General features: G+C 53.2%; 1 protein-coding gene across 1 annotated transcript; it reads right to left on the bottom strand.

Moving 5' to 3' along the window:
* Positions 1 to 3,477: 3,477 nt before the first annotated feature.
* On the bottom strand, positions 3,478 to 5,378 carry HOXB13 (homeobox B13). Its single transcript, XM_004434635.2, has 2 exons — positions 4,670 to 5,378; positions 3,478 to 3,731 (listed from the first exon to the last, which is right to left on the bottom strand). The coding sequence occupies exons 1-2, from the start codon at positions 5,271 to 5,273 to the stop codon at positions 3,478 to 3,480; spliced, it is 858 nt and encodes a 285-aa protein (XP_004434692.1). The 5' UTR covers positions 5,274 to 5,378.
* Between the last annotated feature and the right edge of the window lie 6,086 nt (positions 5,379 to 11,464).

The following is an 11,464-nucleotide window of genomic DNA, read 5'->3' as shown; positions in this document are numbered from 1 at the left end:
GAAGCGTTGGCCTCCCTGAGTAAAGGATCCCGGAGCCGCAGCCCCGGTTCACTCTCCGCTGGGCTGCTGCAGGAACCTAGATTCGAAAAGAGCTTCCAGAGGTCGCGTCTACGCACTTCTCCACCACTATCCCTTAATTCGGCCTCTGGAGGCCTAATAAAATCCACCTGGTTTGGAGTTGGAAGTGATTTCGGTCCTGGAGCCAGCGTAGACACGACCGTCCGATGCTGTTTCCTCTCTTGCTGAGACTCAGCCGGAGGAGAAGTTTGGCTCAGAGGGAGGGAGAGAGCGTGGAGGGCAGCTCCGAGTAAAATTACGCCTCGGTGTGAAAAGACACCCGGTGTATTTTCCGGAGTATATTTATGCACCTCTGCGTGTATCTGTCCACGAGAATGCCGTCTGAATTTCCCTATTTGTGAACGTTGTGTTCACAGGTTTCCGTCTGAGCAATTTTAGCAAAACTTTCTCCTGTAGCTTAAATGGCCCTATTTAAAGGCAAAACGCTGCAGGCAAGTAAATACAGATATATGGATTTTGTTGTAATTTAGACACAAATTAGTGAGAGATTTTTAAATGATCGGTCTCAGTGGGAGGGGGTATAATTCGCCTCGGGAGGAAAATTGGTGTTTGGAAAGGTATGCCATAAAAGGGTTTAATACAAAACGAAATTAAGTATTTTTTTGCACATGTTCTATACAAGTAACTCACTCAGAAAAAAGAAAAAGGACGGGGCTGGTCCGCGGCGAATCGTTCTGTTGAGGAGGATGAATACAATTCTCCAGTGGAACCAAGACCGGGACCGAGGCAGACGGCGCCGCGGCCATGCTCCCGGAGCCCTGACCGTCCTGCTCTTCCTCTATTCGAGATCGCTCGCGCTGCCCTCCTTGCCTTCCTCCTCCGTCTCTCAGAGGCTGGACCAATACATCTGCCGGCACCCTGGTCCAAAGGAGACTCCGGGGCCTGGCGCTCTCACACGCAGCCCGAACTCCCCAACCCCGGAGGCCCGAGGCCCCAGGCATCGGGAAGCCAGAGGCGCGGTTGAGGGGTTAAAGCCGAGCCGACCGGCGAGTTCCCCTGAAATGGCGAGCTTCTGCCGGAAGGGGGTGCCCTTGTCTTTTTAATAGTCCAAACTCACGCTGGTAGCAAAATAAATCTCTAAAATCTCAAATCTTTTGTTCGTTCTGAAATCATTGCGAGCGCATAACAGAGGAGCCCCGAGACTTGAAGTCCCTGATAGCGGAGTGGAGGAGGTAGAGCCCCGGGAGCCCAGAGTCTCCGGGCCCCTGGCTCCTCGGTTGATTAGTCCAAGCGTCAGCCCCTCTTGTGGCCTTCCCCCCCATCCCACCCCATGTGGGGGCCCCGCACCATGGCGCTCTCCCTCATTTGTCCCACACCCTACCCACATGCCTGTCTGCGCCGAAGTCTCCGCATTTCTGAAGCGGCGAGGGAGGGGTTTGCACGCACTATCCTTGAGAACCTGCGATATTAAAAGCTACTCGCTTGGGACTTCGCTTGAAGGAGAACGTGGAAGGCAAAGAGGAACCTCCTCTGAGCGAAGCGAGTTACCGAGGAGCTTTATTAAACTGGACCACGGGGCTTGGTAGGATTTTTTAAATCACGAAATTCACCACCACTACCCACACCACCTCCTCCTCCCCGCAAGCACACTGACTCTAAGGAGAGCCAGGGAGAGAGGGTGACTGCCTGCCTTCGGGGCTTTTCCCCTCAGCCTCGGGCTCTTCTTTGGTAAAAAGATTTCGAAGAGTCTGAGTCGCTTCCCAACTGTTTCCCCGGGAGACGAGCCAGTTCTGGGATCCCATCCGACCGCGGGCTGGAAACACCCGAATCCCTCGCCTGCGGCGGCCAACTCAGGGTTTTCTGGAACACTACGAGCAGAGGGAACGGCCGTGCAGACGTGGCCGTGCCCCCCACGGGCTGCTCGCCGCCCGCCCGCCCGCTGCTCGGTGGCTCAGACCGTGGGTCCAGCGGGTCCTCTCCACTTCACGCCTGTGCGCTCGATAGCAGGGAGCGTGTCTGCCGGAACCCCCAGCCCGAAGGGGGAGATGCAGCGCAAACCCGCCGGCTTTGCTGCGCAGCCAAGGTAGCGCGTCCCACCGGGCACTGGGCCCAGGTACAGGACATTAGGGAACGGGCACAGAGGCGGAGACTCCCTGTCAGGGTCCCCGGCTCTGTGAACAGCCGGTCTGCCTCAGGTTTCTGGAATTCCACACCATGGTTCTCTGTCTACGTGGACTGGAAAACGAAGTTGATGCCAACTCGCTCTCCACCCACCGAGGACTCAGTGGACTGAGCCAGCGCAAAATGAAAAGGAAACAAAGTCTGTGGGCACTGTCGCCTAGGCCACCTGGGGTTCCCCACTCCAGCTGGGGTCTTTGGGCTTCGGCTGTCCTTGGTTGTTTCATCCCAAAAAGGTCGCATCTCTCAGGTCTGAGATCCACAAGCTCCTCTGGGTGTCGCCGGGAGGCGAGCAGAGGAATGGGTGGTGAAGGGGCCATTTTCTGGTTTTCTCTCCTTCCCAGCTATACCAGTGTGTTTGGGATGTGCCTGCCAGTAGGGTAGGATACTACCTCGGTCTGTAACCATTTGTGCCTGGGAGGGGCTGCGTCTACAAGGCCACAAATATCTATCTCATGTGGCTCCAAAGGCTCAGTGAACCATGATCTGCTTAGGTCAGAACCAGCAGGAACGTTAAGGAAAGACTTGAAAAGTTTTGAAGAGGAAGTAAGAAATGGTGAATTATTCAGGCACTTTCTCAAACTCTATTTCTCTAGAAGGAAGGACAGACCAGGAGGGCAGCCCACTGGCTTCATTTTCACATAAGGACAAAATCTATGAGTTGGGGACAGGGACTTCTGAGACTAGTGGGTACAACCAGTGGGCAGGGAGGGAGAGGCACCCTCCAGCATTGTCCATCCTGCCCAACTGTCATCTTAGAAAAATGCTAAATGGGTAACAGGGGGGAATCTGCCTTTTCTCCTCAACCCTGCAGTCACTGGGACAGGAGACGGGCTTTGGAAATGGAAGGGGATCCAGAGGAAGCTGCCCTGCCACCGGTCTCCTTCCAAGTTTATTCATGATCAGCTCAATCCATGAAAGCAGTTTCTAAGGTGCTCTACAGAGCTCTAGAAAGAAAATATGAGGCTAACTATCACGGCAACTAGTACTGGTTACGGTGGTTATCACCACTGCCAGGATGAATGGTTATGACTGGGACAAGTCCTCTGGGTGGTGTTACTCTGGCAAATTGGGCTGTAACTCTGGGCCTCTCTGGCTCTGTGGGATGTATTGGGTACTCAGGCCATTCCTGAGGAACAGCCCAGGAGCCATGGCCTAGGAAGAGTGTCACCTCTGGAGGGCCCCTCAGCAGAGTCCTAGGCCCCAGCCTGGCCCCGGCAGGCTCCTGGTCTCCCCAGGGTACTCCCATTTCTCCCCGCCCCTCCCCAACAGAGAGCTCCCTCACGGAGTAGTGCTGGTCTTGACCTTGGCGAGGACCTTCTTCTCCTTGACCCGGCGGTTCTGAAACCAGATGGTGATCTGGCGCTCTGAGAGGCTGGTGGCCGCCGAGATCTTGCGCCTCTTGTCTTTGGTGATAAACTTGTTAGCCGAATACTCTCGCTCCAGCTCCCGCAGCTGCCCCTTGCTGTAGGGAATGCGTTTCTTGCGACCTCGGCGAAAGGCGCAGCCATCTGGAGGGTGCTGTGCGCTTGAGTCTGCACGGTGGGAGAGGGAGGGAGAGAGAGACACCGTGAGACCCCCACCCAGCACAAGCCCAGGCAGGCGCAGACCCAGGCCCCACAGCTAAGTCATGTGGAGCACCCAGGCCACCCTACAGGCACATGTGTGCTCCCACTCCACCAAAGCACACGGGGATACCTCAGCTTCCGGCTGGTTCTTTGATCACCGCTCAGCCTTGGAACGACCATGCTCCTGCAGGCCACTCTCAACCATCACTGCCCTCACACCTGCAAGTCTGCAGACATACGGATCACACACGGCCAGATCTTTGCCCTTGGTCACATATGTCCACCCTCACATGCATTTTCAGACTCTTGGCCACTCTTTTAGATTCCACAGGGAAATTCTCTACAGAGGGAACACGTTTCTGCCCCCATTCCCAACACACATACACACACCAGTGCACACACCTAAGTCATGGCTGCAGGAAATCTAAATCTTCCTTTGGAAACAGAAGAACTCATCTGAGAGAAAATGAAAGGCTATATTCTTTACAGAACATCTAATATCTCTGTTCCCATCCACCCCACCCCCACACTCACTGAATTGAGAGTTATTTAGCCTTTTTGCAGAATTAAACTGGGATCTGAGCCCCATCCAACAGCAAAGAGAGCCAAACACTCAGACATATTGAAAGGCTGGTCCCAAGGCCTCCTAGGGAGGTGAGGGGGCCTGGTGGCCCTCAGGCTTCAGATAGCACCCAGCTCAGGCCCCTGGAACTGGCCCTCTGGGGCCTCCACCCAGGCTCTCCAACTCCCTGGACCCTCCTTCAGAGTCCTAATAGCCAACCGAGGAACAACAAGCTCCTCTTCACCAGCCCCAAGTCACCCTCCTCATCCTCCCAGGCAAGTACCAGTGGGGCGTACAACCCCACACTCAGCGCCAAGGGGACCAGCATAGTGGGGCAGGTTACCTGCAAATGCTGCCTTCCAGAAGGGACCCGGTGGGTTCTGTTCTCCCTGGCAACACATCTGGCTGTTCCAGCCTCCGGTGAGGGCCCAGGGCTGGTAACTGTCCACAGGCAGCAGGGAGTCGTGGCGAGGCTCCCCGGGGGCGCCCAGAGTCTGCACCACCGACACATCCAGGTAACTGGCCATAGGCTGGTACGGTCCTGGGTACCCCGGATAGAAGGCAAACTCGGTGGGGCGGCTGGGGTACTCCTCGCCGGCCGCGGGAGTCTCCGTGGGGTAGGCGGCCAGGGTGGCCGCCGGGGCAGAGGGTTTCAGCGAGCTCCGGGATACTCGGCAGGAGTAGTACCCGCCTCCAAAGTAGCCATAAGGGACCGGAGCTGGGGACGCCCCCTGGGGCACCCCGGGGCACGGGTGGCACTGCTTTGGAGGTTCTGCAGAGCCGGGCAGATCCAGGGGGGCATAGTTGACAGCGGGCATCAGCGTAGGCGCCGCCGCTGGGTGGCTGGTCAGCGAGGGGTGGGCGACGAGATTCCGACTCCCTCCCGCTCCCAGCAAGCCCTCGATATCCTTGGCCCCGTCCAAGGTGGCATAATTGCCGGGCTCCATGGGGCCGAGGGTCGGCTCATGGGGTGCTGGGGGTGGGGGATACAGGGGGCACCCAGCTCGCTCTCCCCACCCAAGCCCCGGGAATCCAAAGCGTTTTAAATCGCTCCCAGCTCGCCAGGCGCCTGCACTCGCTCGGCCCTGCCGTCTTGACGCAAGAGACGCAGGGGCCCGGGTCCGCGCGCTGATTGGCTGCAGCCCGGGGGAGAGAAGCTCATAAAATCTTCATGGCACAAATTGCGAAAATACTTGACTCTCTCTCTCTCCTGTCTCCCCCTTCTCTCTCTCTCTCTGTCTCTCTCTCTCTCTCTCCGCGTCTCTCTCTCTCTTTTATTTACATTTGAAAACAATAAGAGAGAAAAGAGAGGAGGTGTCCTTTCGGTGCTTCCCAGTTTGGAGCGACCCAGCTCCGCGTCCCGGGGGGTGGGGAGGAGTGGGAGGCGAAGGGAGAAGGGACGAGGAGTCGGCCCCACCTCCGTCGCCTCCTCTCGCTCCCTGGCTCTCTGTCTCTTCTGCTTTGGCAGGTTTAACGAGAGAATAAAAAGCTCTCCCAATAAAGTGTCCATCTCGTAGGGGGAAGGGGAGTCGGGGGTGGGGCCGAGAGGCCGCTCTGGGCTTGAAAGAGGAACCTGGGAATGCGCCTGAGCCAAAGGAGGCTGGGAAATGGGGATTAAAGGGTATTTCTGGGAGCCCCTTCCTTTGGGTCCTGGGTACTAGTATCGCAGTTTACTCCAGGGGCTCCTCTCGTTTCGGATGCGCTGTAATGAGCTGCTCCGGGTCCCAGGTAAGTGCCCAGGACACCCTGTCCCCAGGAAACCGCAGCTACTGCCCAAACACCAGATTCCAGGTGGGGAGGACGGTAGGGTAGGCGAACGCGAGCTTCAAAGGAGAAGAGGTGAGATCTGGAGCCTGTGATGTGCAACGTTCAGACCTGAAAGGGAAGTGGAACTTCTAGAAGCGACCTGTGAAAAGGGGTCTGGATTTCTGTTTGAGTCAAAAGAGATACAGCAAGACGGAGAGAGGGAGACACACATGAGATGTATATTCAGAGAGAGAGGCAGAGACAGAGACGGGGGAGGAGACCCAGGGACAGCAGCACAAAGAGGGAGAGAGAAGCTGAAGGAGGGGATGGGAGAGGCTCTTATAAAATCCTGAATACCGGTCAGAAAAGAGAATCCCTTTTCCCCCTTTTCTGGGATCTAAGGAATTTCAGGGGAACCAGGCCTGGCTAACAGGCATGACCTAGTCCACAATGAGTTCTGGAACCCAAGAACGCAGGAGCCTGGCCTCTATGAAGATGCTTAGCCTCTCTGCCCTGTAGTCCTCCAAGAGACCCAAGAAACTCACCCTGATACTGACACACTCCTACCCAAGCTGAGCATCCAGAAAGCCCGGGAATCCCATCTGTGCTTCCTCCAGGCTTTAAATTTCCTTAGAAGGAAACGGGGATGGGAGGGGGAGCCCCAACCACTGGAGGAATTACTTGAGGCCCCTTTGTTGGGGCCTGTTGTGCAGTGCAATTCAGAAGACTCAAATGGATTTTTTGACAAATCTGTCTTTAGAGGGCTTTTGTTTCCTTCACTACCCCTCCCAAATCAAATCCTTCTGAGTCCACTTTTTCTAGAACCTTCGGTTTTTTTGGAGAAGACAGGAAATTTTCAGGGTCATGGCAATTATATAGAACAGATCACCCTGAGCTCTAGGTGGGCTCAGCCATGGCCACTCACCAACCTGAACCTGAACTTGAGCCATCTTTTGGGAAAGAGCCCATGCAAGCAGAGTTGCTCCAAGTTGTAGGGCTGTAGTGGAGACTGTAGATCATCCTCAACAAGCATTGCTAATAATTGAAGACACTAAGCACGAAAGCGTCACTAGATTTTATCACATTTGAAAACAACATAAGAGAAAAGAGAAGAGATGTCTCTTCGATGCTTTCCAGTTTCTTATCATAGCCTCTTGCTTGTCTAATTATCAAAGGCAGAAATACCCTGATTTTTACCTAAAGACTAAGAATTTTTCACTGGTTTTTACTTGGTACATGACAGTACAGACATGAATAGATCCCTAAATTTACAAAATAATCATAGTCATACCCTCTGACCCAGCAATTCCATTCCTGGGTATATACCCAACAAAAATGAATGTTTATGAAGGCATGTACTAGAATGTCCAAAGCAGCTTTCTTCATCATAGCTCAAAAAAGGAACAACCCAAATGTCCATCAGTAGTAGAATGGGTAAATGGATCATGCTATAATTAAAGAATGGAGTACTACACAGCAATGCAAAAACACTACTACTACATGCAACATGGATGAATCACACGGATATGTGGGTGAAGAAGTCAGACACAAAAGAGTAGCTTTTGTATGATTCTATTTCCATGCAGTTCAAGAACAGGCAAAATTAATCTATGGTGATAGAAGTCATAAGAGATTACCCTGGGGGGGGGCGCTCCTGGCCGGGAGGTGACATAAGGAAGCCTTCTGGGGTGCTGGAAATGTTCTCGATCTCCATCTGGATGCTAGTTACACGGGTGTTTTCACTTTCTGAAAATGCACGCTGGGCACTTGATATTTCTGCACTTTGCTGTACATCCGTTTTATCTCTATTTTAGAAGGAAAAATAATTAAATACAAAAATGTAAAGATTCATAGCAACATTGCCTGCCACGTGCTTTTTGGATATGTAGTGTTCTTGTCCACGTTCATGGAAATAAGCAGCTAAGAGCACATGTAACTGCATCGTTGTGGAATGTAGAGATGACCAACTCAAACCTCGCCCTGGGGCAGCTCACCAGCTGTCCTGGAGACCCCCATGTAAACAGATACATTTCAACAAATAAATACTATGGTTTTTGTTGTTGTTGTTTTACTCTACAATTTATTTAGCATCTACTACATCCCAGGGAACAGTTCTGGATGTCGTATTTATTAACATACGAGCATGTGCTCCCATTTCTTGTACATGTAATGTGTGTGTGTCTGTCTGTGATCTATCCTGGACCTCAATTGGAGTCAGATAAGGTAGGATTAAGTCTCCTTATCTATAAAAATTATCTGTCTGCTTATGGGGACAACAATTCCTACCTCACAGGAATGCTGTGAAGATTAAATGAGATTTTGCTCATGAAAGCATTTTATAAACTGAATAAATACAAGTTCTATTTGTGTTTCTGTATATGTGTCTGTTTCTAATGAACTACAAGCCACCTGCTTTTATCTGAAAAGAAAAGGACAGTTGCACTAAAGTGTACCTGTCACTTCTCACCTGCCTCTCTCAGCCCTGAGTAAGCCTGAGGCTCCCACATAGAGAAACGGAGGCTCAGATCCTCCAAATCCTCCCTGAGGCTCTAGCCGGCCCTTCTGCCAGCCCCACAGACTCCTTTGTGTCCTGCTGGGAGCCTCCAGGCAGATCTTCCGGGACCCCTGAGCCTCCCCCCACCCCAGCCCCCTTTACTGACGCAGTCAAACGCGCTGAAAGCCTCAGCTGCTCCTTTACATACCCGCCAGACACCTCCAGGAAGGTCAAGGCCAAGTTGAAAGTTAAGAGTCTGTTTACCTCTGGGAGCCCCTTCAGCTCGGCCCCACCGACCGCCTGTGACCTTTACAGCCCGGGCTTTGAGCGCGGCCGCCGCGCCCCCCAGGGTTCCGGCCACGGGGACTTGGCACCTCCATGTCACCTCCCACCCCTGCCCGGGCTCGGGACTCACGAGGAGGAGGGGGCTAGAGGCGCCCACCTGCCCCCCTTGGAGCATTTGTTAAATTATGTTTTATTTTTTGTAAAGCAAAGTGAGCGGTGCCTTCTGTTCTCCCAACTGGAGCACCGTATGTGGTCGCGGCCACCGCGGCGCTCAGGTCGGTCGTGATGAACAATGAGAATTTATCTGCAGCGGCCACTCTTCTTTTGCTGGAAAGATCGGGGCTCCGCTGCCAGGCCAGACTGCGCGGGCCTGGCGAAACTGTTTGGTGTCGCTCCCTTCTCTCAGTTTTAGGAAAATGGCCTAATTGGGGTGAGCCGTTTTCTTTCTTTTCTCTTTTCTTCCATCCTCTCTTTCCGTCTGTATGTTCTTTCTACTGTCTTTAGTCTCTCGGTGTCTTTCTTTTCTTTTTATATTTGTATTTTTCTTTCTGCCCTTCTTTCTTTCAATTTTAGTTATCTTGCTTTTTTCGCGTTCTTTTTTCTTTGTTTTTCTCTTTATTGCTTACTTCCTGCCCCCTCCCCACCTTTATTTTTCCTTTGGTTGCTTTCTCCCTCTGTGTCATTCACATTATTTTTTCTTTGTTTGCTTTTTTGTCTTCTCATTTTTCTTTCTTTCGTTTTCTCTTTTTTCTTTCCTTCCTCCTCTTCTGTCTTTCCCGCTCATCTATTTATTTGTTTCTATTTTTTTTCTTTCATCTCCGTTTTACTTTTCTCTACCTTCTTTCCCCCAGCACATACTCGTTTTTCCTTTCTGGCTCTCTCAGTTTTCCATTGTTCTTCCCAGAAGTCTGCAAAGGGCCTGCTGGGCGGCAGCTCTCCGTGGCCGTGGCCGGCTGGCCGAGAGCCTGCCTGCACTTGGCAGGGGGTCCTGCCTGCGGCTGGCTACAACGGGGAGGCCCAACTGGGGGTGAAAGGCGACCCGGGCCCTTCTCCCTGAAATGAAGTCAGGCGGGGCCTCTCATGGCCTTAGAGGAAAATCTTTTGGACAAATCGATGGCGGGATCCAGGAGCCACAAGAGCCAGAGAGTGGAGGCACTGGCTGATCAGGACGAGGCCACTATCACCTCTCACATCCCTCCACACCAAGGCAGCCCTGAGACATTCTTGGGATTTGGACCCTCTTGGGAAAAACCCAAGCCAGCCAAACTGAAGCCAGCCTGGCTTCAGAGGCCAAGGCTGAGGGAGCCAGCTATGAAATTAGAGCCGATCGTGGCCTCAACCATGGAACAAGTGGATCCGAGAAGCAATCAAAAGATGGTCTGCTAAGGGGAGAGCCTAGCTCCAACCAAACCATGCGCTGCTGCCACCCTGATGGCGCCTAGAAACCTGAGGAGCGCTTAGCCAAGCCCAGGAACCGTAAGTGGGCTCCCAAGCAGCAGAGGGCAGGAGGGTAGAAGGGACGGAGGGAAGGAGGAAGGGGGAGCCAAAATTGAGGGTCGCTGAACAGAGACCAAGAGCCCCGGCCTCTGGTCCTGCAGCTCCGGGCAAGCAAGCCGGCTGCTTCTTCCATGCCACATGTGCCTTGTGCCGAGCTGGAAGGGCTGCTGGCCTGAGTCCCCAGCCCCTTCTCCTGACCCTGGGCTTTACTGAGGAGGCCAACCTCAGTCACCTACCCCCAGCACCCAATTCAAAGAAGCCCAGCCCTGATCTGGCCCCAACCATTGGGAATTCTGGGCCTAGAGGACCGCGCTGCACCACAAAGCACAAGTCTTAGGCAAGGTTTTGTTCCAGCTTGGGTGCAGTCATTTCCCCTCTCTACAACTCCATTTTCTTACCCGCACTGTCTAAGGAGGGAAGGGCTGGACCTGCTGCACTTTAAGTCCAAGTCAGTGTTCACTTTGGGTGGAAGAGTGGTGGACAGGCAGGAGCAGGGAAGGGAGCGTTAGTGTGGAGGAAAACCGTGGAGGGAGCCACAAAGAGGGCACTAGGCTTGCCACTGATTACTCCATGCGGATCTAGGGTGGGGCGCAGTTATTAGGTCCTTGAGGGAGCCCAGCCCTGAGACCTGGCCTTGTGAGGCAACCCTCATGGGCTGACTCAGTTGGGATGGTCAGCACCAGGGTGTAAACTCCGCAGTAGCCCATTAAATGGCACCAAACTGGTGCAGGAGATCACCTCATCTACCCTCACCCTATAATTCCCTGAGGTGTCTTCCAGCCTCCCCTCCCCACTACATACACACACTTGGAAGTGGAGTAACAAGGGGTGCCATCCTCAAATGGGGACCCCCAACCAGCATCTTTGGGGTTTTTAGCATCTTCCAGGGTCCTGGGAGACCCGGATGGGATCCTGGATGGGACTCAGGAATGGGGGACTATATCAGAAAACCTACTTGCAAATTCAAGAAAGCAATTTGAGTTGCTTACAACTCCCCACTCCCCCATCTCCACCTTGTTTTTTCTCTCAGGGAATGTGGATGTAGGTGACAATTATCAAGATAAATGCTAGATACTCTCAAGGCTGCTTGTCTACAGACCCTGCTAGAGACAAAAA

The sequence above is a fragment of the Ceratotherium simum genome, chromosome 16 (assembly GCF_057802395.1).
Source record: "Ceratotherium simum simum isolate JZ-2026a chromosome 16, ASM5780239v1, whole genome shotgun sequence".
Classification (NCBI taxonomy): domain Eukaryota; kingdom Metazoa; phylum Chordata; class Mammalia; order Perissodactyla; family Rhinocerotidae; genus Ceratotherium; species Ceratotherium simum.
Note: the sequence above shows the minus strand (reverse complement) of the source record. Positions and strands in the feature narration are given on the sequence as shown.